This window comes from Kogia breviceps, chromosome 3, assembly GCF_026419965.1.
Source record: "Kogia breviceps isolate mKogBre1 chromosome 3, mKogBre1 haplotype 1, whole genome shotgun sequence".
Lineage (NCBI taxonomy): Eukaryota > Metazoa > Chordata > Mammalia > Artiodactyla > Physeteridae > Kogia > Kogia breviceps.
This window is the reverse complement of record NC_081312.1, coordinates 74,552,027-74,580,010: the sequence shown is the minus strand read 5'-3', so window position 1 is coordinate 74,580,010 and position 27,984 is coordinate 74,552,027. Positions and strand designations below refer to the sequence as shown.

Below are 27,984 nucleotides of genomic sequence, written 5' to 3'. Positions count from 1 at the left end.
GAAAGAGGGCACGGAGATCTCATGGGTGTGTCCTGGAAGGAGGAGAAACGGATGGCCTGACCTAAAGCATGGAGAGGAGTGGCAGCAGCCCAGACACCTGAGGACCTGCACAACATTGAGAGCTATTACTGTCACTCGGATTCTCTCCAGGCATCGAGCAAAGCACCTGGGACTCACCGTCAAAGTAAGAAAAGTATATATAGGGACTTCCCTGGTGGTCCAGTGGTTAAGAATTCATGCTCCCTATGCAGGGGGCCCAGGTTCCATCCCTGGTCAGGGAACTACATCCCACATGCTGTAACTAAGAGTCCACATGCCACAACTAAAGATCCCATGTGCCACAACTAAGACCCAGCCCAGCCAAATAAATACATAAATAAATAAATATTTTTTAAAAGTATATATAGAAAATTTTATACAGATATATATTCTTCCCAAAACCCCATATGCCTGAGACAAGTGTCCCATCCTTTTGGCAAGAGAATGCTGTAGAACAATACATATGTAAAGACTTTCCAATTAGGCATACGTATCGTTTAAGAAATCAATTTTCTCATTTATATGAAAGCTTCAGAAAAGGCAAATTTAAAATTTAAGAGGCAGAAAGTAGATCAGTGGCTGCCTGGTGCTAGGGGTAAGAACGGAATTACCTGTAAAGGGCTTGTAGAATCTTATTGGAGTGATGAAAATGTTCTAAGAATGTCTTAGTGAGATTGCTGCATCACTTGGTAAAGTTACTGAGAATGATTCAATTGTATACTTAATTTTTATAGTAAAATAGACTTCAATAAATTTGTTTTTTAAAAAAGAAATCATGGGCTTCCCTGGTGGTGCAGTGGTTGAGAATCCGCCTGCCGATGCAGGAGACACGGGTTCGTGCCCTGGTCCGGGAGGATCCCGCATGCCGCGGAGCGGCTGGGCCCGTGGGCCATGGCCGCTGGGCCTGCGCGTCCGGAGCCTGTGCTCCGCAATGGGAGAGGCCACAACAGTGAGAGGCCCACATACCGCAAAAAAAAAAAAAAAAAAAAAAAAAAAAAAAAAAAAAAAAAAAGAAATCAACTTCCAGATGTGGTCCTTTCTAAAAATGATCTGCCTGAGAAAGCACCTATGTTCAAGGCTATGTAAAATTTCCCTTCCTACCTCCCCTTACCATTAGCCAAGCTCAAAAAGGGAAGAAAGTTATATTATTCTACTATGATGTATTGGTTCAGAATGAGAAAACCTCCCAGTTGCCAACAAAGACTATTATACATATTGGTTTCTGGGATGCTTCATTTAATATTTAAATGCCTTAGGGCTTCTTACCTTTCTCTTTTTGATACTTAATTTTGTTAAGAGTGCTGGTATATTAGAAATTAAGTGTTTTAGCCTGTGTTGGGATGTTCTGAATTCAGATATATTGTCAGGAGCAGTGCGTGTGAGGACAGTTTTCATTTAAGGACCTTTCTACACCTCAGTTCTTGTCAAGGAACACATATGGGGGAGAGCTCTACAGGAGCAAAGCAAAAATAGCATTGATACAAAATAGTAAATGCTGAAACTAGCATTTCCAAGTATTTAAAAATAAACATTCTTTTCAGGGACTTCCCTGGTGGTCCATTAGTAAAGAATCCGCCTTCCAAAGCAGGGGATGTGGGTTTGATCCCTGGTTGGGGAACTAAGATCCCACATGCCGCGGAGCAATTATGCCCATACGCCACAGCTACTGAGCTCCCGTGCCTCAATGAGAGAGCCCGTGTGCCGCAAGTTACAGAGCCTATGCGCTCTGGACCCCACGAACCACAATACAGAGCCCACGAGCCCTGGAGCCTGTGCGCCTCAACTAGAGAGAGAAAACCCTCACGCCACAACTAGAGAGAAACCCCGGGCGCCACCTCTAAGACCCATCGCAGCCAAAAAAAAATTCTTTTCAGCTCTTCTCAACACTCAATCCCTAGATTGTGTCATTAGCTAGGAAAAAAATCACCTTTGGACGAATGAAGCTGAACTGTTTAGTGACACTTGTCTCCTTAGACTGTTTTCCAATACTACCAAAATTTCAAGATATATTAAATAAAAGCCATGAATAGAAATTTCAAATGTCTTCTTCAGAGTCAATATGAATTTATCAGAAAGTTAAATAAGTTAAAATAAGTTAAAGCTTATTTTATCAAGTTGCATCATAATCCATACATAATCCAGTGCCACTATCACTAACCAATCTTAAGGGAGCCCTTAATGCTGCATCATCATACTCTAGTTCCATTACTCTCTCACTCTCTTGACAACTGTTTCATTCTCTCTCTTCTCCTCAAACCTCTAGCACTTCACTCTCAGATGAAGACCTCACTTCATTTTTCCGTGAGAAAATTAGGCAATGAGAGAGACCTTCCACAAGCCCCCAGCACACTTCTTCCTATTTATCTTCTCTCTTACTCCGGATGAATTATAGATGCTCTTAGCTAAAAGCTCACTCCTTGTGTTCTAGGTCCCATCTTTTCCTGCCTATTCAAGGATATTCCTCCTGTGATCTGCTCTCTCTCCTATATTGATCATCTTACCCCCTATCCTGGATCACTGAGATCATCCACATCAGTTTATGGATGTGTTGATTTTTTTCTCCTCTTAATCATCTTCTCCATCTGGCGACTGCCCTACTTCTCTGCCTTTTTTTGCCTCTCACTGTTGTGGCCTCTCCTGTTGCGGAGCACAGTCTCCGGACGCACAGGCTCAGCGGCCATGGCTCACGGGCCCAGCCGCTCTGCAGCACGTGGGATCCTCCTGGACTAGGGCACGAACCCATGTCCCCTGCATTGGCAGGCGGACCCTCAACCACTGCGCCACCAGGGAAGCCCCTTTAAAAAAAACAACAACAACAACAACAAAGCTACTTGAAAGACTACAGTCTCTTATTTTTATCTTCCCCCTCTCTATTAAACCCACTCCAATCATGTTTTGAAACCTTTCTTGTCAAGATCACCAGTAACTTCCACATTGCAAAATCCAGTGGTCAGTACTCAGTCCTCCTTTTACTTCAGCTATCAGCAGCATCTGATACAGCTGATAACTCTTCTCCATAGATGCCATCTTCACTTGACTTTGAGGATGCCAAAGGCCTGGTTTTCCTCCTACCTCTCACCTCTGCACAAAAAGATGGAAAGTTTAATTGCACGTGAGCACATGCACGTGCGCACGTGTGCGCGCTCACACACACACACACACAAACACACACAGAAGTTGTCTCTATAAGGCAAAAATCTAACCATGTCAATATCTGACCCTTTCACCTTTCTTATTAAATTTCAGTGTCTCCCTCTGCCCTCTAGATAAAGCCCAGGTTCTCTGTCTCAGTGTTCAATAACTGCCACCATTTGGCCCTTGACTAATTCTCTAGCCTTATCTCCAGCCTATCCCCACTTCACACTGGATGTTCCAGGAATACCAAACTTGTTGTAGTTTCTCCCACTGTGCTTTTCTCTCCTTGCCTCGATTCATGCTACCTTCCTTGCTTGGTGTGCCCTCCTGTACTCCCAAACTCTGTATTTCATTCTTCGTTTAAGAAAGTTAAGGAGGGCTTCCCTGGCGGCACAGTGGTTAAGAATCCACCTGCCAATGCAGGGGACACCAGGGTTCAAGCCCTGGTCCGGGAAGATCTCACATGCCACAGAGCAACTAAGCCCATGTACCACAACTACTGAGCCTGCACTCTAGAGCCCACAAGCCACAACTACTGAGCACACATGCTGCAACTACTGAAGCCCGCGTGCCTAGAGCCCATGGTCCTCAACCAGAGAAGCTACCGCAATGAGAAGTCCATGCTCTGCAACAAAGAGTAGCCCCCGCTCGCTGCAACTAGAGAAAGCCTGCATGCAGCAACGAAGACCCAACGCAGCCAAAAATAAATAAATAAAAATAAAATAAAATAAAATAAAAAGAAAGAAAAATCAGCTAAGAAAAGAAAGGAAGAAAGAAAGAAGGAAGGAAAGAAGGAGAGAGAAAGACAGAGGAAGGAAGGAAGGGGGGGAGGAAGGAAGGAAGAGAAAGAAGAAAAGGAAGAAAGAGAAAGGGACAGAAGGAAGGGAGAGAGAAGAAAGGAAGGAAGAAGGAAGGATGGAAAGAAAGAAAGGAAGGAAGAGGGAGGGAGGGATGGAGAAAGGAACAAAGAAAAGCCATGAGAATTGTGATCCCTTTCTGCAAAATTGAATACATGGATATTATATGAGAATGGATATGTAGAGAGGTAACTAGGGGAATTGTTTTTAAAAAAACAATATTTAACTTGACATCAAATTTTTACTTTCTTCTGTTGAAGGATAATTTTTTAAAAGGTAAAGTCATGACTGTCATATAAATATAATGTGAACAAGTACCAAAATTTTTATTTAACTCAATAATTCATGAAGGGAACTACTAAGATATTATAAAAGATTCAAAAGTTAATTCAAAGAACCACACATAGAGAGAGACCATAAGGAAGACTAAAATAAATTTGCTTAATAGATGCAAAGCTGATTTCTTCCACAGTGGGGGAGGGAAACCAATTGACTCTGCTCCAGATACCATTTATTTGCATCTATGGATGGGAATCATTTGCAATGCTATCAGTTATCTATAACTCATGGAGTTGTAAATAGCTCAAAGGTAATGAAAGGTGTAGTGATCCCACAAGATCCGATCACCTGGAAGAGTGTGCTAGGCAAAGCCTGGTCTTCCATTGAAGACATCCAACCCATTTCAAAGTTGGACCCACTTTGAAGTCTTTCACAACTTTTCCCTGAATTTTCTCATGAATTTTCCCAAATATTTTTTAAAAAAATTTACAGTGGACATTTATCTTTTTTTAAAAAAAAAGCATGAATCTTAAAAAAAATGGTTCTGGGCTTCCCTGGTGGCACAGTGGTTGAAAATCTGCCTGCCAATGCAGGGGACACGGGTACGAGCCCTGGTCCGGGAAGATCCCGGACCAGGGATCTGGTCCCTGCGAAGCAACTAAGCCAGTGTGCCACAACTACTGAGCCTGCACTCTAGAGCCCGTGAGCCACAACAACTGAGCCCACTTGCCTAGAGCCTGTGCTCCATAACAAGAGAAGCCATGGCAATGAGAAGCCCGCACACCACAACGAAGAGTAGCCCTCGCTCACCACAACTAGAGAAAAGCCCACGCACAGCAACAAAGACCCAATGCAGCCAAAAATAAATAAATAAAATAAATTTATTTTTTTTAAAAAGGTGATGAACCTAGGGGTGGGACAGGAATAAAGACGCAGACATAGAGAATGGACTTGAGGACATGGGGAGGGGGAAGGGTAAGCTGGGACGAAGTGAGAGGGTAGAACTGACATATATACGCTACCAAATGTAAAATAGACAGCTAGTGGGAATCAGTCGCATAGCACAGGGAGATCAGCTCGGTGCTTTGTGACCACCTAGAGGGGTGGGATAGGGAGGGTGGGAGGGAGATGCAAAGAGGGAGGGGATATGGGGATATATGTATACATATAACTGATTCACTTTGTTATACAACAGAAACTAACACAACATTGTAAAAAATTTTACTCCAATAAAGAAGTTAAAAATAATAATAATAACAATAATAGAAGCTCTTTTCCTGAGTCCACTCAGGTATTGTCTTCCCCAGGATATTTTATCTAACCACTCTGACCCCAAGGTTGGGTGAGGTACCCTCCTTCCCTTTTGCCCCCATAAAACTGTGTTAATCATATTTATCTCCTAAGACAATGGATAATAACCATTTTTTTGTCTGCAGGCCCAGTTCAGAATATGAGAGCTTTGAGTACCAAAACTAAAACTATGATAGAGTCATCTTTCTATTCTGTGTGCCCAGTATATAGTAGGTTCCCATTAAATGTTTGTTGAAAGAATGAAGAAACTAGTATACTCCTAGATTCTGTATCATTTTTCCAAAATAAAGATGTGATGGGAGCAGAGAAGCAGAGAGAGAGAGAAAAAAAAGAAATGCTTAGCCTTTTGCTACCCCCAAGCAGATTCTCCCTTGTCAAAAAGACTAAGAAATGGTTCGGGGAAAGGTGAGAAAGTGATTCTGTCCTTGGACAAGATGAAGCCCCAGAGATTTAAGAATAAATTGCCTGGAGTGACACTGACGAAAAGTTAAGTAGGAGGACAAGGAAACCCTTCTATTTTGAATCCTTGGCTGAAGGGGAGGTAAGGAACCATAATGAATGAATAGGAACCATAGGAGCTAAGTTTCTGAGAAAAAAGATTATGAATTTGTGTATATTTGCTTTGAAAGCATTATCTGCTTTGACATTTGCCTAAGATTTACTAAAGTTTAAGTGCTTAAATAAGGGAATTGGTTTTATGTAAATCAGTTCATAGCTATAGATTTGTGGAGATTTGAGCAGAGGGTCAGAATCCTAAACATCATGAAAACACAAGTTCACTGTGTACACAAGTCCTGATGCCATTCAAAGCCTGAACACTTAAAAACCAAGAATGACTACTTGAAAGTAAATGTTTCCAGACCAGAGCTGAACTGACACAACTGGACAACAGAGGGGAAGAGTGTGGCTAAGGAATTTAACTCATGGGTCTAGTGGGGCCCCTACAACATCACTATTTCACTGCAGCCAAATCTCAATTCATTCCTTTAACAAATATCTATTAAGCAATTACTAGGTGGTGGGCACCCTGTTAAAAGTGATAAATGCAACACAATCACTTAGAGTTAGTGAGATAAATGCTAGAAGGGGAATAAGCACAGGGGCCACTAGGTCACATGGAGGAGACAGTAAGTCAGCTTTGGGGGGTCGGAAAGGATTCCTTTAATGCATTGAAAACAAAGAAGTCTGGAAGAGGCTGGGGGATGAAAAGCAGCCGGGGAAGGGCATTGCAAGCAGGGGTGAGGTGCCTCCAGAGGCTGGAGGCCAGAGGTCTTTCAAGGGAAGGGATAGAACAATGAAACACACATCACCCCTTGTAAGAAGCTACAGAACTGCTTATATTTTAGGCACTTTACAGTTTACAAAGCCCTTTCACACCTTAACTTGCTTGGTACTCACCTTCACAGCAAGACTGTGAAGTAAATATTTATTATCCTAGGGGGTCTCAATGAATAAATAATTTTTGAATCTATGTGTGCATATGTCAGGATTTGATTCTAGGCAGCAGAAACCACTCCAGTTAGTTTAAACAGAAAAGATTTCTTATGGGAAAGTCTGTGTTCAGAAAACCATTAGAAGGGCTAGAAGAGCAGGCTCTAGGCTGAGCTTCCTGGGATGATGCCCAGACCACCCCAGTACTAGCCCAGCCAGGGAGATGGCACGTCGATGTGCCATGTGGGGAAGGGCGAGGACCAGGAGTGGCTGGTAGCCACGGTGAGAGGCATTCAAGGAGGTACAGACGGGGCCACGGGGATGCTGCTGCTTATAACCAGTACTAGGAAAGAGGCACCATGACATGAATCAAGTTAACTATGTGTCATTCAGCCCCTGCCCAGGATGCCCACAGTCTCCAACAGATCTGGGCAGGAAGAGGAGATGCTGGGGGGTAGGGGGCAGTGCATATGGACAGGATCTGGGGAGGTGTGGGGTAGGCAGCATGCTGGTGGAGGAGAAGAGTCTGGTTACAACCACCAGCTGCAGTGTGAGAGGTTGGCCAGGCCCTCCTGGAAGATCCTGAGAAGGGATATGAAGGGGTTCGGAACATTGTAGAGAAGGGAACCCTGGCTGTACGGTCAGAGCTAGTGTTCTTGGGGAAAAGGAGAGCTGACAGTGAAACTTCAGGAAGCAGTGCCGATGAGGAGTGTCTGAGACTAGGAGGAGGACACGAAAGGGTACCTGGGGTGTAACTCCACCCCTTCCTGTCCTGAAGCTCAGTGCCTGGTTCCTAAGAGATGACTCCGTCCTCATTTGGTGTGGTCCTCTCCTGGGTCTGACCTGGCACAGCCCCGGGGAGAGCAAACAGGAATCACCTCCCACTGCAGCAGAAACCTCCTTTCACTCCCTGACCCTTGTCCTCTAATATCCCCTTCTCCCCACAGGTCCTGGAACACTGCAGGGGTGTTGACTTCCTGGTGTGCGTGCCAGGGGTCAATCCTTTGTCGGAAAGTACCGTGTGGAGCAGTGAGCAGGTCTGGGACAAGGTGAGGTCTGGGGAAGCCGGGTGGGGCGGGTTGGACGTCCCGCTCGCCTTCTGTGCGACTCTCCACCTCGGCTTCCATGCCCAGAGCTGGTCTTCAGCTCCCATGCGTCCACCCTCCCGTCACAGACTCACCAGCAGAGAGCAAGGCCAGATGCCTGCACTCTGAGCCTCAGTCCCCCATCTGTGAGTTGGAGGTAAGAGTATCTACATTGCAGTTGTGGTCCCCACCATCCAGGAGCTCCCAGTCTGCAGGGAGTGTCCAACACAGAATCAAATAATCACAATAAATGTGGGGCACAGAGAAGGGAATGACTCCCTTCCTTGCCAGGGTTGCTTAATGCCCAAGGCTCTAACCCTGAAATCCAGCTGTGTTGCTGCAGTAACAAATCCACAAGCCAGGTAGCTTGAACAACAAAAATTTATTGTCTCACAGTTCTGGAGGTCAGAAGTCCAAGATCAAGGCATCAGCAGGGTCAATTCCTTCTCAGGGCTATGAGGGGGATTCTGTTCCCTGCCTCTCTCCTAGCTTCTGGTGGTTTGCTGGCAATCTTTGGCTTTCCCATCTTATAGAAGCGTCACCCCAATCTCTGCCTCCATCTTCACATGCCGTTCTCCGTGTGTGTGTGTGTGTGTGTGTGTGTGTGTGTCTGTCTGTCTGTCTGTCTGTCTCCAAGTTTCCCCTTTGTACAAGGATAGCATTCATATTGGATTAGGGCCCATCCTACTCCAGGATGACTCCATCTGAACTACATCTGCAATGACCCTATTTCCAAATAAGGTCACATTCTGAGGTCCTGGGGGTTAGGACTTCAACATATAAATTTGGGGAGTATATAATTCAGCCCATAATGCCTGCCTTTCCCACACTGTTTGATGCCTCCTCAGCCCCAGATGAAACATTCTTTTCTGACTGGTGCCGTTGGAGACATGGGGAGACATCCTGCAGACTCTGGGGTCTTCTGTCTGCAGAGTCCTCAACCTGCTCCCCATATTCCTGCATCTTCAGGGTGCCTCCCCGCCACGCATGTCAAAGAAAGCCAGGATTCTCTCCACTTCTCGTGTCAGAGGCCATCACACCCACTTTCTAATGTGATAGATCTGCTAACATGGTGAAAACGCACACTGGACTGACTGTCTCCCCTCCCCCACCCTTCATTTGCTCTGATTTCAGGTCCTGGACGTGAATGTGAAGTCCTCCACCCTCAAATCTAGAGGCCCAGGGAATCTGGAAGCAGAACAGGGATCCACAAACAGAAGGGCCCAGAGTCGGGAATCGGGGAACCGGAAGTGGTCTCTCTTGGGCCGCAGCCGCTCAGGGCACAAGAGCCCTGAGGATGGTGACCCTGAGACACACTCCAGAGCCCGTAACAAGAGCAGTCATGGTTTCCCAGTCCCTCTCAAGTCTGGTCCCTCCACTCCCCGCCGCACCCCCCCCCTTCCCCAGCCACTGCAGGGCAGTTCCTGCTTCCCTGTCTCCCACAGCCTGTGGTAGATGCCAAAGCCTGCCCAGCTCCTCCTCTCCTGTGGGATGGGCTTGGGCTCTCTCTCTTGCTCTGATTTCCCACTGGTCTCAGGGAGTGGGGCCTTCCCAGATATTCCCCAGGAACCCAGCATTTTTCCTGGGGCAGGAGCAATCTGGCTGTGCTCCAGGGAGCATTTCTCCCTCATTGAATTGCCAGCCCAATCATTAGAAGCTTTCCATTGTCTGATCACCGTAGGAATACAGCTTTTCCTCAAAGTGCTCTATTCACCCAAAATCAGTCCTCCAAGATGGGCCAGTCTCATTTCTGTTTCAAAATAGATCCCTCTGGGTGTATCCCAGCTCCTCAGGCCTCTCTCCCTGCTAAGCCATGTCTCCTCTGAAGGTCAGAGCTGCCCGGTTATCTCCTTCAGCTTTTCCCTCACTCCCTCTTTAAAATGGTCAATTGAGGTTTTTTCAGTCTCAGTACAGTGCTTTGTAGATGAAGCCTTAAGACCCCTCTTCCCTCTGGATTACTTCCCTTCAGCTTCTTCCATATTGAAATTCTGGAGCAGCCACTGAACTCAGCAAGCACATTGAGTGCCTGGTATAGCTAGGTGTCTCCTCTGGACCTGTGTGGCCACCTGTGATATACAACCAGGACTTCTAACGCGTCATGACTTCCAAGGCCTCTCCCACACCTAACACAGGCATGATGGCTGTGGTATTAGATTGAGTCATACTTTTTAAATGCCATTTTTACATACAAAAATGGCCAGCTACCAGTAATGTATGTGATTTAACCCAATACAATGGTTTTCAAACTGTTTTTCACAACAGAACCCTTTTATCAAAGAATACCCTCCACAAGAACCCAATCTCTAAAACAGACGAAAGCAGAGATGCCCAGGTTGTAATGGATCAGAGGCCTGGTGCTTACCCATTTGACCTCTGCCTAATCCCCTGTTGGCTGTTGGTAGTCCTGAGTACCTCTGCAGAACTGGTTTCACAAAATTGGTTAAAAACTACTAGTGTGTTGAAGACAGCATGGTCTTTGGTATCAGAGAGACCTAATCAGATCCTCGCTCCATCACTAGCTACACATTCTTGGTGATTAAACTCTCTGGGCCTTCATTTCCTCATCTATTAAGTGGAAATAATGATACCTGGTTGTGAAGATGAATTGACATGATTAAATGTCAATTACCAAGCAAAGTATACATAGTAGAGACTATGTATAGTTATGTATATTTTCTATAATAAATAATAAACATGATTTTCAAATGAATATTAATTACAGTATAGATTATAAGTACCATAAATATAATTTAATAATAATTAAATTGGTCTTAATATTTATAATAAACATTATTAATATTATTATCACTACTATTCTTACTAGTTACAGGATCTGAGCAAGTAAAAGATTACTTTCTCCAGCCTTGTGGACAAGGCAGGAGTTCATGAAGGAAGCTCTATTTAAATCGGGTTGTGAAGGGTAGTTAGGATTTTGACAAGTAGATATAAATGGAATATACTTATAGAAAAAATGGAAAAAAATTTATATATTTATAGAATAAATGGAAACAATTTAAAAAATAATGGGAAGCTTAGAGAAGTTTCAAAGAACAACCTGAAAAACCACTGGGAAATAAAAAGAAGTGGTCAGACAGCATGAAACAAGGAGAGTATTAATATTGGGTGTCTAGATATTATGCAGTAGGCAAGGAGGAGGCTCTGACTTTTTTTAGCAAGAAGTCATGTGATCATGTATTTTAATAATCTTGAGCATATTTCATCCATCCTTCTAAATTTTAAGTATGAAGAGAAAAAGGACCTTGGTTATGGTATCCAGTATAAACAGCCAGAAAGAAGAAGAAACCACAAGGACACAATGTAGCAGAGGTAAATAATTTAAAAATCAAAGGTAAAAAAGTTTTAATGTATCATCTTAAACACAAGCAAGAAAGTTAAACAGTCTTAAACCAAAACACTAAGTGAAAATAGGAGCCTTGAGAAGTAAGCTGAGACCTGCAGTCAGCTTTTGCCTTGTGGGTATTTTCCAAATCCTCTTTGACAAATGCCAAACCCTTTAGCTTCTGTTTTCATGGCCTCCCAGGATATAGGAAACAAAAAAACGGCCTGCCCAAGGAAGAAAGTCCAGTAGGGGACACTCCAGTCATGAAGCTGGGACCCCAAATGACTACCCCTCAATTAAAATACGAACTAGAACTAGACTCCTGGAAGACTACAAGGAAAATTAGCTTTTGCAAAGTTAGAAACCAATAGAGGGGAAAAGAAAAACATGGCTAAGGATTTGGACCCCAAGTTATGCCCTCATGCAGATTTTTAATTTAAATTCCTGCTACTGAGATGACTTCACACACACACACACACACACACCTCATACATACAAACAAGCAATAAAAAAAGAAAAGTCAAAAATTTAATTTAGGGACTTCCCTCGTGGCTCAGTGGTTAAGAATCCACCTGCCAATGCAGGGGACACAGGTTTGATCCCTGGTCCGGGAAGATTCCACATGCCACGAAGCAACTAAGCCTGTGCACCACAACTACTGGGCCTGTGCTCTAGAGCCTGCGAGCCACAACTACTGAGCCCATGTACTACAACTACCGAAGCCCACATGCCTAGAGCCCGTGCTCTGCAACAAGAGAAGCCACCACAACGAGAAGCCTGTGCACCGCAATGAAGAGTAGCCCCCGCTCATCACAACTAGAGAAAGCCCGTGCACAGCAATGAAGACCCAACGCAGCCAAAAAAAAAAATTTAATTTAAAGTTATCCCAGGTGAATATTGGCCCCAGGTGCTTAACAGAGGCAAAAGAAAAACTTCTTTAAATGAACTTACCTTAATCACAGACCTTACACAGTTCTTAATAATAAAATGTTAAGGTAAGATCAGCTCACATTCAAAATAATAATTAAAACAGAGAGCAAGAAGCAAAAATTAGCATAAACAACAGACAACAGAAACAGACCCCCAAGTTCTTTACATACTGGAATGATCTGACACAGATTATAAAATAATTAAATGTACTTTTTTTTTTCAAGAAATAAAAGATAAGCTAGGAAATGTGTTAAAAGAACAAAGGAACTATAAAGAATGACCAGGCAAACTTGAAATGTAGAGAAAAAGAATGTTAGAAATTTTTAATATAATTATTCACATTTAAATGCAATGGATGGACTTAAGGACAAATATGAGACATCCAAAGAGAGAGTCAGTGAACTGAAAGATGGAACTAAGGAAATTATTCTAGAATGCAAAACAAAAATACAAAAAGATGGAAAATATGATAAATATGTTAAGAGACATGGAGGAGAAAGCAAGAAAGTTACACTAACATCTAAGTAATACTCACAATGATAAGAGACAGAAAATAAAAGTAGAAGAGACAATAATTGAAGAGATGATATCTGAGAAATTCTAGATCTAATGAAAACTACCAACTCACATATCCAAGAAGTAATGAAAATTACCAACTCACATATCCAAGAAGTAAGTGTCAAGCAAAATAAATATATTTTTTAATTCTACACTTAAATCACAATAAGTCTGAGAATTATCATGAGCCATTTCAGAACACAAATGAAAAAGAAAAGATCCTAAAAGGCACCCCAAAAGAAAAGAGAGATTACCTTCAAAAGGAACAGAGGTACTGTAGTTAGACTACCTTTTCATTGGTAACAAAAGAAATCAGAAAGAATGAAATGAGATCTTCTATATGCTGAAAAAAATAGCTATCAACCTAGAATTCTATACCTACAAATATATTTCAAAAACTAGGGCAAAGTAATAACATTTTCAGGCATACAAAAAGAGTTCACTTTCAGAAGACCTTTATGAAAAGAAAGTCTATGATGTACTGCAGGCAGAAATGAAAATGAGAGCCCATATGGAAAATCTAAGATGAAAATAAGAATTAAAAGCACAGAATATAGTAACATATGAACAAATATAACCATTTACTATAAAAAGCAATAATGATGTTTTATAAAAATACAAAGAAAATAGTACTCAAATCAGGAGAATGGAAATGGAGTTAAGGTGTTGTAAGATTTTCATGTTCTTTGAGAGAGAGAGTAAGGGTATTACCTTTAAACTCTTATAAGGTAAACAGGCCTGTTTGACTTTCTAGGATAACAGCTACAAGAATGGCAAGAGAGTATGCAGTATATTTTCAAACTAGTAGAGGAGGGAAATGGAAAGAGGAAAAATAATCCAAAAGAAAACAAGAAGGAAAAGGAAAGAAAAGAAAGAACTGGGAAAAATAATAAAACACAAAATTTGATGTTAGATATTAATTCCAGTGTATCAGTAATTACAGTTAAAATATGAAGATAGGGGCTTCCCTGGTGGCGCAGTGGTTGAGAATCCGCCTGCGGATGCAGGGGACACGGGTTCATGCCCCGGTCCGGGAGGATCCCACATGCCGTGGAGCGGCTGGGCCCGTGAGCCATGGCCGCAAAGCCTGCACGTCTGGAGCCTGTGCTCCACAAAGGGAGAGGCCACAGCAGTGAGAGGCCCACGTACCACCAAAAAAAAAAAAAAAAAAAAAATGAAGATAGCCGAGCTAGAAAGTTTTTTTGTTTGTTTGTTTGTGTTTTTTTGCGGTATGCGGGCCTCTCACTGTTGTGGCCTCTCCCGTTGCGGAGCACAGGCTCCGGACACGCAGGCCTAGCGGCCATGGCTCACAGGCTTAGTTGCTCCGCAGCATGTGGGATCTTCCCGGACCAGGGCACGAACCCGTGTCTCCTGCATTGGCAGGCGGATTCTCAACCACTGAGCCACCAGGGAAGCCCTGTTTGTTATTTTTGTTTGTTTTTTTTGCAGTATGCGGGCCTCTCACTGTTCTGGCCTCTCCCCTTGCAGAGCACAGGCTCCGGACGCGCAGGCTCAGCAGCCATGGCCCACGGGCCCAGCCACTCCGCAGCATTGGGATCCTCCCAGACGGGGGCACAAACCCGTGTCCCCTGCATCAGCAGGCAGACTCTCAACCACTGCGCCACCAGGGAAGCCCCCGATCTAGAATTCTTAGTCAAATTATATGCTCTGTTCAAGAGAAATATATTTTTAAAACATTACTGAAGGTTGAAAGAAAAGAATGACAAAAATGAAAGGTAAGTAAATTTCAATCAAAGGAAAGCTGGTATCACTATAGTAATATGAGATGAAAGAGATATTAGATCATTGATAAAGATAGAAATGGTTGTTTCATAATGTTGAAAGGATCAATTCACTAAGTACATATAAAAATTTTAATTGCTATATATACTGACAGCTTCCAAACATATAAAGCAAAATTTTACAGAAGTAAAAAGAAAAGAAGAAAAATCCACAGAGTGGGATAGATAGTGTCACCTCTCTCTCAGTAGTTAATTAGAGCAAGTGGGCCCATACCCCCCAAAATATCAGTAGAATAAACAGGATTAAAATAACATGATTAACAGACTTGACCTAATGAATACACATAGAAAATGTACCAACAACTGTAGAATATACATTCTTTTCAAGCACAGAGAGAATATTTACAAGATTTGATAATGCTGGCCATAAAAGAAGCCTCAACAAACTTCAAGTTATTGAATAAAAAATACTAGTTTCTCTGACTTCAATGCAATTAAACTAGAAATCAATAACAAAGTTACTTTTAAAAACTTCATATGTTTGGTAATTATAATTGAAATTAGAAAATATCTAGAACTGAATTATAATGAAAATATGTATAAACTATTTTTATGATTATAGTTTTATTATAATGAAAGAATACAAATTAGAACCGGCCAAACAAGAGACATATATATGGCAGAATCTAGAACTGGGAGGCTTACACAGTAGCAAAAATAAATAGAACTGACACTTGCCCTCCACAGTTTGTGGAGCCAATTTCAGGTACTTTTGATACATTTTAATCCATTTCTTAGTTATATCTGGTTTGCCTGAAAGGATTTTGGAGCATCTATACTTCTAATATGCTGTTTATACTCCCTATGCTAAAGTGGTGGTGTAGAAAGTCTTAGAAGGGACAGTGTGTCTTCCACATCCATCTTCTCTCCATCTTCCTTTTCTGAGACTTCCTCTAACCCAGTGACCTCCCTTATTCCCCATGTACCTTTTTCACTGTCTGCCCAGGGTCTTCCATTCATGCTTTTCACTCTTAATCCTCACTGGGTAAGAGCATCATTCAAAATTTACCAAATTTCTATTCTTACTCTGCTCTCAGCTAGCTATCTGCAAGAAAAAGCAATATGGTAAATTCTTAATGCTAGGGTATTATGTCTAATATTGATTCAGTGTTATCCCTCCCCAATATATTTGATTTTTAATAGTTTCTTTAAAATATTTATTTATTTATTTGGCTACACTGGGTCTTAGTTGTGGCACTCTGGATCTCCATTGCTGCGTGTGGGATCTTCGCTGCCGCATACCGGAGCTTTTAGTTGCCAAGTGCGGGATCTTTATTTGTAGCATTCAGCATCTAGTTCCCTGACCAGGAATCGAACCCGGGCCCCCTGCATTGGGAGCACCGAGTCTTAACCAGTGGGCCACCCGGGAAGTCCCCCAAGTATATTTGATTTTGAAAAGAAATTCCTATAAAATCCATGAAGATGATTCTCATATTGCAGAATTTCAGGCCAGAGGGAAAGATACATTTGACAGAGATCCTGATGAGGGAGTGAGCCATGAGCCATGGGGATAAATTTAGGAAAGGGTGTTCCAGGCAGAAGATACAGCAAATACAAAAACCCTGAGGCCGATATGTGCTTTGTATATTCAAGAAACAGTGAAAAAGCCAGTATGACTGGACCAAGGGAGGCAGCAACAGGAGATGAAGTCAAAGAGGTAGCTGGATTCCTCTGAGTCAGCCTAAGGGGGGCAAGGTAGAAACAGGAAGACCACTTAGGCAGCTCTCAACATAATCTAAGCAAGAGACAATAGTGACTTGGAGCATCAGTGGAGACTGGGAGAAATCAGATTTTGAATAAATTTTGAAGGTAGAGTCAAAAGGATTTGCTGACAGTTTAGACACAGAGTGAGAAAAATCTCAATGACACGCCATGGTTTCTGAGCAACTGCAATGATGGGGAAGACTGGAAGGAACAGATCTGGAGGGAAAGATCAGGAGCTGTTTTGTAGATAAATAGTCTGAGAAGCCTATTGGGCAACCATATGGAGATGTCAAGTAAGCAGTATGTTATAAGTATGTGTCTGGAAAAGAGGCCTGGCCTAGAGATACAAATTTGAAAACCATCAACAAATGGATGATTATTGAAAACCATGAGACTGGATGAGATCATCAAGGACGTGAGTGTAGATAAAAAGGACAAGAGGTCAAAGGAGTGGTTCTGAGGCAGCAGAAAAGGAGACCGAGAAGGAGAAATAAATGAGGTAGGAAGAAAACTACCAGGAACTCGGAAGCAGGGGAGTGTAGTGTCCCAAAAGCAAAGAAAGCCCTTCAAGGTGAGATCAGCTGTGTCAAATACTGCTGACAGGCCAAGTAAGATGAAAATGGGATTGGGCTGTTGAATTTAGCCATGTGGAAGGCACAGGCAACCTTGACCAGAGCAGTTTCATTGGGTTCATGGAGTTCTTACCAAGACAGTAGATTTTTCTTGAATGAAGGTCTTATCATTCTCTATATGCCTTTAGGACAATTCCCAGTTTGTTTTTTTAAGAATTTTCACCATTCATCATTATTTCCCTGGAGAGAGTTTATGCAAAGCTCTGCACACTGCCTTTGCAGAAGTGACCCCCTTTCTCCTTCCCTTTTAGGAAAACCTTCTCAAAAGTTGTCAGTGTTCAATTCCTGACTCCTTTTCCCTACCCCAAATTCTTTCCTGGACCAATCCAATCAGGCTTTGTGAGACATCTCCTACTGAACCCAGTGAAATTGCTCTTGTATACATAAACTATTAAAGCTGTTCTTAGGAAGTTGATAGCCTTAAATGCTTATTTACAAAAGAAAATTAGTGTGCTAAGCATCCATCTTAAGACATTGGAATAATAATAGCTAACTATACCCCAAATGGTCAAATTCGTGACCATTTTATATAGGATAGGACAGGCCAGAAACACTGGTCTTCTCTTAAGGGATTTAAGATTGTCAAATTTTAGCACTACAGTGAAATTATTTAAGATATTCCTTATGTTCATAACATGTGAGGCTATTTTGTTTGTCATGATGGCAAAAAAAATGTTTTTAAAGGGAAAGTATTTCAAACTGTGCTCATTCAAAGTAAGCTATCAGTTTACACTGAATAGTTTGGCCAACCTAAAAAGTACCATATGACAAGGGGGAAATGTGATTACTTTAGACAACTATGATATGTTTTATTAAGTTTTTCATTTCTGTTGACTATTGAGTTTGTAGTTCTAGCAAAGGTATAATTCTGGAAAAAACTAGTAATCAAGAAGTCGTTTGGGCTTCCCTGGTGGCACAGTGGTTAAGAATTCACCTTCCAGGGCTTCCCTGGTGGCTCAGTGGTTGAGAATCCGCCTGCCGATGCAGGGGACACGAGTTGGTGCCCCCGTCCGGGAAGATCCCACATGCCGCGGAGCGGCTGGGCCCATGAGCCATGGCCGCTGAGCCTGCGCGTCCGGAGCCTGTGCTCCGCAACGGGAGAGGCCGCAACAGTGAGAGGTCCGCCTACCACAAAGGAAAAAAAAAAGAATCCACCTTCCAACGCAGGGGACACGGATTCGATCCCTTTTCCGGGAAGATCCCCCATGCCGCGGATCAACTAAGCCCGTGCACCACAACTACTGAGCCTGCGATTCCAAACTTAAACTGGAATTGCAATGAAGTGGACAAACTCTTTAAAATTATATACCTATTATATTACATGATATTACCATTAGATAAATGCGATCTGTAGTCAAATTTTTCCCTCCAAAAACAAAATCCAAACACAAATGTCTTTACTGGCAATACAACTTGAGAAACATCACTGAAGACGGAAAAGGAAAAGGAGAGATATACCTGCACCAGCAACCTCTCTCACACTCACAGTCCTCCCCCTCATCCATATAGTCTCCATTCTCAGTCACACACAAGTGTCTTCAGCTCACATGCCAACCTATCTTTCTCTTCCCAGGCAAAGTTCAGTAGTCCTGATCTCCTCAGTGGCAGCCTATATTCCACTTGCCGTAAGTATGACTGTCTGTGGCTCTAGGTGAGCCAAGAGGAAACTTGCTCTCATTTCATCTGGAAAATTGGGTGCATAGAAATATCCAACATTTGACAATTGCTCCTCAGGACTCCCCACATGCAGACATGACATCATTGGGTGTCACAGATCTTTCCTTTTACATAAATGCACTTAGTGGGAGCCTCTTACCCTCTTTTTCAGGCATAGTCTCCCAGACTTGATGATCTGGAGGTGCTATTGGGATGAGCTCCCAGGCAGAACCCAAGAGATCCAAGTGACATTCCCTTATTCTCAGTTCTAGGCTATTTATCTATTTCCCTTTCTGCCCACAGAAAATAAGAGCCTACAGTGTCAGTAAAATGGCCCTGCTGGGACTCACTCAGACTCTGGCAGTGGAGCTGGCACCAAAGAACATCTGGGTGAACTGCCTGGTGCCAGGAATCATCAACACAGACTGCAGTCAAATGGTGAGGGCCAAAGGCAGCTCCTGGACCCTCCCACACTGTCCCATTGCTGTCTTCCCCAGGCAAGACCTTAGCCAAAGAGACCCATGCTTATAAATGTGAAGTTCTGTCCTCAAGCCCAACACACCCAGATTCTGGTCTGCAGCTTTGAGACTTGGCAACTTCTGCCCACCATACAGGAGAATGGGTTTCAATTTCAGGGTTTTGATTCTTTAAGGGAGGGGCAGGGAATGTTCCCCCACCTGCCTTAACTCTGAGCCGGGTCATGCTTCCACAAGGGCACGTGCATGGTGGGTCTCCCAATGTAACTGCATCTGTCTGAGTAACAATGACCTATTATTGTTCTTTGCTTTAGCTCTCCGAGGACCCAACTCTGTGGAACTGTTTGGAAAGATTCCATGGAATACAGAGGTATGTTGTGATGAGGCAGTATCCATCCGGATCTGGATTAAGGTGACCTTAGAAGCTTTGTGATGGATAAAAAATCACATGCCATCACTCTTCAGGCTGTTACCCATTCCTCTTTCTGAGATCTGATCACCCGCCTGGCTCTGGGACGAGTAAAAGTCCCTGCAGAGCCCATATATCTCCATTTGCAGCCCTCCACTCATCCCCATGAGGGTCTTGACTTCACAGCATCCCACAGGAACCCAGAGCTCATGGGGAGGTGTCACCACTCTCAGCCCCACCTCTTCTTTCTGTGCAGAGTGGGGTGGCCTGAGGACTGTGCAGAACTGGTGTCCTTCCTGTGCTCTTCAGATGCCAGCTACATCACTGGCAAGAACATCATGCTGCCCAGCTTCTCCCCCACCTCTGAGGGGTATGAGCTCAGAGCTCAGGCTTGCCTCTTGATGTGAAGGCCCCGTGTGGTTCTGGGCCACCGCGTTGGAAAACCTCTATTAATGACGAGCCTGTGCTCCAAACACACACTTTGAGTTCAGAATCACCAGAGTGTAAAATAGTAAAGAAAAGAAAGTTTACAATATAAAACTGTCATTAAGTATTTTCATTTTTCTTCACCCCTTTCCCACCTTAGTTATTAGGAACCATGGCCTAACAAGAGCATAGTTACCAGGAGATCAGCATTCTCAGGGATGAAGTCTGGGCCACCCCATTAGGTGAGCAGCCTAGAACAGAGGACATGCTGACCAAGGGTGAAGGGAATCTAGAAGGGGTATGGCCTGAGCCCATTTGCAGCTGTGGGCAGTTCCTGGCACACTGACAGTTTCTCAAGTACCTGTACATCCCTAGCACAATGGGAGATTGCTTGGTTGTACACAGATAACAAGCCAGAAGTACAGAGGAGTTAACACCAGCAGAGGTCACCCTCACCAACAGAGGATGGGAGTTGGTGGATCAATGCCAGCCTCCCCACTTGGATTTTCAGAGAGTGCCAGGCAAGAATGAGGCCCTGTTACAGTGATGATAATTTGCACATTAATGTTGACTATTTTCCCTCCAGGGTCTCACTTTCCCCACTTCTGTTTCTTCACCTGGTACATAGTTACATAGGCATTGTTTTTTATAATACTTCATTAAGCTCTACGCTTATATTTTACATACTTTTTTGTACATATATCATGTTTCTCAATTAAATGTTAAAAATATAATAGGTGTAAGTAGGACTTTGGCTTTGAGTCATTTTAATACAAATAAAAGGTTTCATCATTTGAAAAATAACAAATAAATGACACATAAGTTGGAAGGGAGTAAAGAGAGAGTATTTTAGGTTTTCATATTTATGTATCAGTCAAGATCCTAGGAAGAAACAGACAAACTCTTAAACTGAGTGATTTGAGAACGTATAATAAAAGTACCATTTACAAAGGTGTGGTCAGGGTTTAAGGAAACCACCGGTTGGGTAGGGCAGTGGGGGCGCAGCACTTCTTCTAGGCCGAAAGGAAAAAAGGAGGGAGCAGATGCAGGGACCGAAAAGGGTAGCTGTAAGGAGTAGGCCAACGGACAGGAGCCCTGGACTTAGGTAAACCCAGCCCACACACTGTGACCTAGCAGAGATGGAGTTGGGGGAATAAATATCCAACCAGAGGCCAGAGGGAGCCTGTTGATCAGCCTGTACAGGTCAGTCTCCTAGAGCACAGAGCAGAGAAGGAAAGGGGGGAATGTGGTTATGGAAGGATAAACAAGATGTCCAACTGGACTAGGAGGATGGTCAAGTTATTAATCTTAGATTTTGACAGTTAAGCTAATGTGTTGTAATTTCTACAGTAACCACTAAGTGAAACAAAAGATATAGAGCTACAAATAAACAAAGAAAACTAAAACGATTTAAAAAATCAATCCAAAAGAAATCAAGAAAGAAGACAAAAAGGGGACTTCCCTGGTGGTCCAGTGAGTAAGACTCCACACTCCCAGTGCAGGGGGCCCAGTTTTGATCCCTGGTCGGGGAACTAGGTCTCACATGCATGCCACAACTAAGAGGAGTTCATGTGCCACAACTAAGAGTCTGCATGCCGCAACTAAGAGTCCACATACCTCAACAAAGATCCTGTGTACTGCAACTAAGACCTGGCACAGCCAAAACAAATAAATACATAATAAATCAATACATATAAATATTTTTTAAAAGAGCAAAAGAAATAGCAAACACATAGGATAAGTGGAAAATACAAAATAAGAGGATGGATGTAAACCCAAATATATATGTGAGTGTAAATGGACTGAATGCTCTACTTAAAAGAAAAAGAATATCAAACTGGATAAGGAAGGAAAGAAGGAATCCAACCATATAAACACATATGAGACTTTAAAAATAAAATCTGAGGTATACAAGAAGGTTGAAAGTAAAGGCAGGAAAAAGGTATCACACTGTGTTGAGGGTCCCCAAGACCACCCTCAGGCTCAATGATTTACTAAAAAGATTCACAGGACTCAGAAAAGCTGTTATACTTATGGTTATAGTTTATTACAGTGGAAGGGTATAGATTAAAATCAGCAAAGTGAAAAGGCACATGGGATGAAGTCCAAGAGCAACCAGGTATAAGCTTCAAGGTGTCCCCTCTCAGTGCAGTCGTATGGGGTCATGCTTAGTTCTAGCGTCAATATTGAATATGTGCAAAGTGTTGTCAACTAGGGAAGCTCACCCAAGCCTTGGTGTCCAGAGTTTTTATTGGGAGTCAGTCATAAAACACTCACATGACTGATCTTAGCTACCCAGCCTCCAACCCACCCCCACCAGAGGTCAAACTAACACAGTGTATCCAAAACCTCAGGCATGCAGAAAGACTCTTATCAGGAAGCATATTCCAAGTACTCAGAGATTATCCTCCAAGATGCAGTCATGTGAGATGATGATGTGTTAATTAACTCTACAGTGGTAATCACTTCACAATGTATATGTATATCAAGCCGTCATGTTTATACTTTAAATATATACAATTTTATTTGTCAATTATACCTCAATATAGCATGTGAAAATACACAGGACCAAAGCTCACAGCACAGAGAGGTAAGCAGGACACCATTAAATCCTGGCCCTTTACATTTATTGGTAAAGCTCCTTATTACTAGTAATAGTAATATCCTAGTACAGAAGAAGAGCAGGCGGATCAAATGTGTTGATAATTCAGGCAGCCACTAATAGGTTTACAACTCAGCACCTGCCAGAGCCAGGTTCACATTGGCCAGGCCCAGCCTAGCTCAGGCTTCAGGGACCCGCCCTCACTCTGAGGACAAGGACCAGCAAAGATCTTCTGTATCAGTCATTCCAGAGGAGCAAGTCCAGGCCAACACACACAAGGGCAAACCAAATCAAAAAGGATATTGAGGACTAAGAGAATTAACCCCAGCTTGGCTCAAGCACAGGGAATCATAACCAGGCCTGTGTGCAAGGCCAGGGAGCTAAGAGTTACTACCTTTAAACCAGAATTCTCTGTGTCTGCCACTGACCACAGGTCTTCATATACTATGGCCTCTCTGTGCCACAGCAGAATTCCAGAGGATTAGGATTTCTGGAGCCATTTCCATCTGCAGGCAGAAGTGGTGATCTCTTCTTGCCTTTGGCTCAGTCTGACCTCTGAATCTGGCTTTTCTTCAAATCTGATTCAGAGGTGGCTACTCAGACGTCCTTACCCTTCTCCATTCATTCAGCTAAACAAACATGAAACAACTACTAATGTGGTGGCCATGGTATCACGCTGTGCCTTAGGTCTCGAATGTTGATGTGCCGTCGGTACACAGGTGGCCATTAAGGTTTAAAAAATCAAGAATACATACGCTGTAACGGAGAGGGAGGTCTGCAAGGTCCTCTGAAAACTGTTAGTAGTTGCAATAACCACGGGGACTGAAGCATCTGCATGAATATAACAGGGACTGGTGTGGTGCTGAACACCCATTTCCTCTTCCACAGATGTGGAAAGGCTGCAGCTTCAGCCTCCCTGACAACTATATTGAAGCTATGTCATAATTTCTGCCTGTGCCTGTCCCCTAAAATGTCCCACAAGAACCTTGGCTCACCCTCTCTCTCCAGTTTGTATGGTTGGAAGTGAAGGATTTTGAAATGATGGAGTTGCCAGATAGAAACAGCCAGACTGCCTGAGTTTCTACTTGAAGAAAAGTTGCCCAGGAGTGCCACAGACCCTGCATTGGACTGTGACACAAGCAAGAAATTCGTACTGGGTTAAGCCACTGAGATTTGGGGATTGCTTATTATCTAACACAGCCTAGCTTACCATAAGCAAGTGTGGAGGAGGAGGGTCAGGCAGCCACTTTTCCCCACCACTAGTAGTGACCTCGAGCATAGGCTCCTTGAAGCCCAGAAAAAGGAAGGAATTGGACTCCCTAGGCAGGTCTTAGTTGGGGGCAGGAGTCTCCTAATGGCCTCTCATCTCCCTGGTGACAGTCACTAGGATGGCCATGACTTCTCCTTCTGGCAGAATCCCTCCTACTCACAAGGGCTATGGCCTCCCCAGTTGACTTCCCAGGTGGTACCACCTGCCACTAACTTCAGGAGAAAGAACAGCTTTAGGTGAGAAGCACATGCAGAGACTCAGATGCCATAATACTACAGCGGACAGCTAGCTATCCACCAGGGCACTAGAGCTGGGAGCCTATTTCCAGAGACCATCCAGGATGAGTTAAGTACATGTAGATTTCTTTATTCCTCCTATTTAGAGCTTGCCCTGATCCTTCCTAGCTCCATCCTAGCTATCCTGTGGCTTCCTGCCCTGAAGGAATTCAAGCTATAAGCAGATTCTTGGATGCCCTTCTCCACCCCTGGACACCTGCCTCGTTTTTTCACTTCAGTGATGTTGTTTACCAATGGCATATAAACTTTCTAAGCCTAAGGCAGTGTGGGGTCATTTGGCCATCACATAGGTCTACAGGATAAATTTCTGTTGAATCATTAGGGATAATTGAGAGGGCTTGGATTAGAGGCACACCCTTAGCATCTCCAAATCAGATGTGAAGAGAAACCAGTGGCCACACTAATCCTAAAACAGAAAGAGGACAGCTGATCCCACAGCAGGAGGAGGGGTTCCACAGACAGCTGCAGAGTCATGAAGTGCTGGCATAAAACTTAAAAGGAAGAACTCTTCCTTTCCCCAGCCCCACACACTGTTCAGTTATGTTTCCTGTGTCTGAGGCAAAATGCTGGAGATGCACAATCATTAACCTTCCCCCAGGGCCTCTGAGGAATTGATACTCTCCCGGAATGCATCACATTCCCAGGGAGACAAAGAGAGCCATAACCTGAGGGCACTGACCAAATCTAGTAATTTCCTGGCAAATCTAACCCTGGTTACCAGGAATGTAACAGGATTTAACAACGGAGTGATTCCTCCCTTTGTGAATTATTGTTATAACAGTCAAAGGATATTAACCTGAATGAGGGCCTGGATTCAGACTCTGTAGGCAAATGGTGTCCCATCAGCCTTCTCTGATATACCCACTGCAATATGATATTGTACTTGGTTCTTGGATGCTCTCAGGCACCCAAACAAACCCAAACATATCTCTCTGCTGCTACACATTTACACAGAAGCAGGACCCCTGAGAGGAAGGAGGCTGAGTCCCTTTGACAGCCAAGTTTCCTACAGTATCTCTGAGGAGCTGGGGTTTCCCTGACCAAGACCAGATGGCAGGACCACTGGTGTGGCCCCTGAGAGAGAATCATGGAGGGAGAGAAGGAGGCCGTCGCGGTGGAAAGAGGACTCACTGATGCCAGAAACTGCCCTGACCCTGTCAGCCCCAAATCAGGTTTATGCCCCACTAGAAGGGCTCAGGGCTGCTCTGAGTGGTAACATGGGAAGGCTGTGTCAGTCACTACGTAGTACCCTTTGACTGCGTGTAACCCAGGGGAGAGGGCATTATCCCTCCACACCACTCAACACACACATACACACGCACACCTTTTATACCCACACATAACCCACCAGGAGGTGGCTCCTCTTACTGGGAAGGCTGGGGTGGTGAGTGGTGGCTGGAGAAGTTGCCAGGTGAAGACACACAAATGGATTCTTTACCAGGCTGCATTGTCTGAAGTTTTAGAATTTAATTGACATATGATTTGAAGCCCCAAAGGCAGGAACAAAATATTAACCCTCTCCCCTCTTCTTTTCCTGATTTCTCGATATTCTTAAATAGCATTCAATCATTTTTAAAACAAAAAATGTAAAGAATAAAATTCAAATGGCTTATAATACCACATCTCAGACATTTGCAATTAGCCATTTATAAATGAAAGCAATATGATACATGGATATGATAAGTCAAATATTACAGAAAGGTATGCATTTTTCTTTAAAAAAAACTTGCCGATTTCATTCCTGAAAGGCAACCACTCCGAACAGTGATGCCAGTTGGGTGGCCAGTAATCCAGCTCTAAAACCCTGTCTCATCATCTGTTTTCTTAGACCACTCCTGGGTACCCACTATCCTTGCTTGGGTTTCCCAGGAAGCAGACTCTGAGATGGAGATTAACATGTAGTAGGATTTTTAGGAGGAGAAGGAAGCAGGGTTGGGCGAAGGATGAAGTCTAGCTGAATGCAGTCTCAAGGGAACGTCTCAGTCAGTCCTGTGGGGAGCTCTGAAGATGAGATGACCCTTCAGAGCTCTCCTGAGCTGGGGTGAGAGGGCTGGGCTCCATTCCACTCATTCATCCATCACTGGATGTGGGCTGCTGGAAGAAGGGTGCTCTTCAGCTAAAGAAATCCCTAAAGGGGTTGACAGTTGAGGGCTTTCTCCCAGCAGCTGAGATAATAAATCTTCTAATCCTGAAGGGTAATTCGGGCAGCAAATATAAGCAACCACCACATAACCCAAGCTCTGAAGCTAAATATACCTGTTGTATAAACCCTCAGGTAACCTTGTCAACAGAAAAATGTCCCTGGGGATTATGTGCTCTGTCCTCTGCTCATTCCCAAGAACAGGGAACCCTGACTCAAGAGAACCTGTGCCCCCACCAGAGGCAGAACCTGATATTATAATAATTTCTTTATGGCTCAGTCACATGGCTGTTGGCAGGAGGCCTCAGTTCCCCACCACATGGGCCTCTCCTTAGGGCTACTTGAGTATCCTCTCAACATGGCAGCTGGCTTCCCCCCAGAGCAGGTAGTCCCAGATAACAAGAAAGAGGAGAAAGACTCAACACCATTCCAGTCCTAATCTCAGACACTACAAACCACCACTTCTGCCTCACTCTATGCTTTGAAAGCAAGTCACTAAGTACCTCCTACACTTAAGGTGTGGAGGATTAGTCTTCACCTTTTGAAGAATAGTATCAAATAATTGTGGATGTATTTTTAAACCACGACATATATACAGAAGGAAATTTCCCAAATCAACAATGATAGATACTTCTGAGAAAGGGAATAGACTAGAGGAGTCAAGTAAAAAGAAGTTTTTTGTTTTCCCTCTGTTTTTTTTTTTCTTTCTTTTTTTTTTTTTTTTTTGTGGTACGCGGGCCTCTCACTGTTGTGGCCTCTCCCGTTGCAGCGCACAGGCTCCAGACACACAGGCTCAGCGGCCATGGCTCACGGGCCCAGCCGCTCCACGGCATGTGGGATCTTCCCGGACTGGGGCACGAACCCGTGTCCCCTGCGTCGGCAGGTGGACTCTCAACCACTGCGCCACCAGGGAAGCCCCCCTCTCTTTTTTAATAAGGGTGAATTCTTGGGGAACTTCCTAGCAGTCCAGTGCTTAGGACTCCACGATTTCACTGCCATGGGCCCTGGTTTGATCCCTGGTCGGGGAACCGAGATCCCACAAGCTACATGGCGTGGCCAAAAAAAAAGTGTATTCTTGTCATACTCTTGTAATTAAAAAATAAATATTATTGACTATTACACATATGGCAAGCAGTGAAACTGGTGGGAAGCCAGAAGCTCCCCTAAGGGGCAGACTGTGACTTACTGTCCGTCTCTGCCATGGTTTCTCCTGCCTGAGCCCACCCAATAGACATAAGGGAACAAGCAAGAAAATGATTATTGCTAAGAGCTTCTCAGAGGAGTCATCATTTTCTTAGCACACAAACAAGGAGTCAGATGACTGCACTTTACTGAGAAGTGAAAGGTTGGGAAAAAACATTAGAACCATTAGTCGGTTTCTTCCATCCCCATTCTTCATCCACTATTTCATTTAATGTGGAAATCATCCTATTAGTTTTGATGGCTTGATTACAGGCTTTGGATGGGGCACACATAACCCAGGGAAAGTGCCCAAGAGAGCTGAGCTGGGGGATTCTACACCCTTGTGGCCCCCCTCAATCTGGGCCCTTGGGCCCATTCCCGTTCCTGTATCCCACGTAGATGCCCATTCTTCAACAGCTAGGGC

At 43.6% G+C, this 27,984-nt stretch overlaps 1 protein-coding gene across 1 annotated transcript in view; it reads left to right on the top strand.

Moving 5' to 3' along the window:
* Positions 1–20,175, top strand: part of LOC131752835 (dehydrogenase/reductase SDR family member 2, mitochondrial-like) — a 188,720-nt gene extending 168,545 nt beyond the window's left edge. The window contains exons 4-11 of the mRNA XM_059057527.2: positions 8,000–8,101; positions 9,272–9,306; positions 11,591–11,610; positions 12,893–12,914; positions 18,683–18,728; positions 19,063–19,197; positions 19,550–19,605; positions 19,901–20,175. Of these exons, the coding sequence (XP_058913510.1) occupies positions 8,000–8,101; positions 9,272–9,306; positions 11,591–11,610; positions 12,893–12,914; positions 18,683–18,728; positions 19,063–19,197; positions 19,550–19,605; positions 19,901–20,051 (567 nt within the window). The 3' untranslated portion in view covers positions 20,052–20,175. The remainder of the gene's footprint in view (positions 1–7,999; positions 8,102–9,271; positions 9,307–11,590; positions 11,611–12,892; positions 12,915–18,682; positions 18,729–19,062; positions 19,198–19,549; positions 19,606–19,900) is intronic.
* The last annotated feature ends 7,809 nt before the right edge of the window (positions 20,176–27,984 follow it).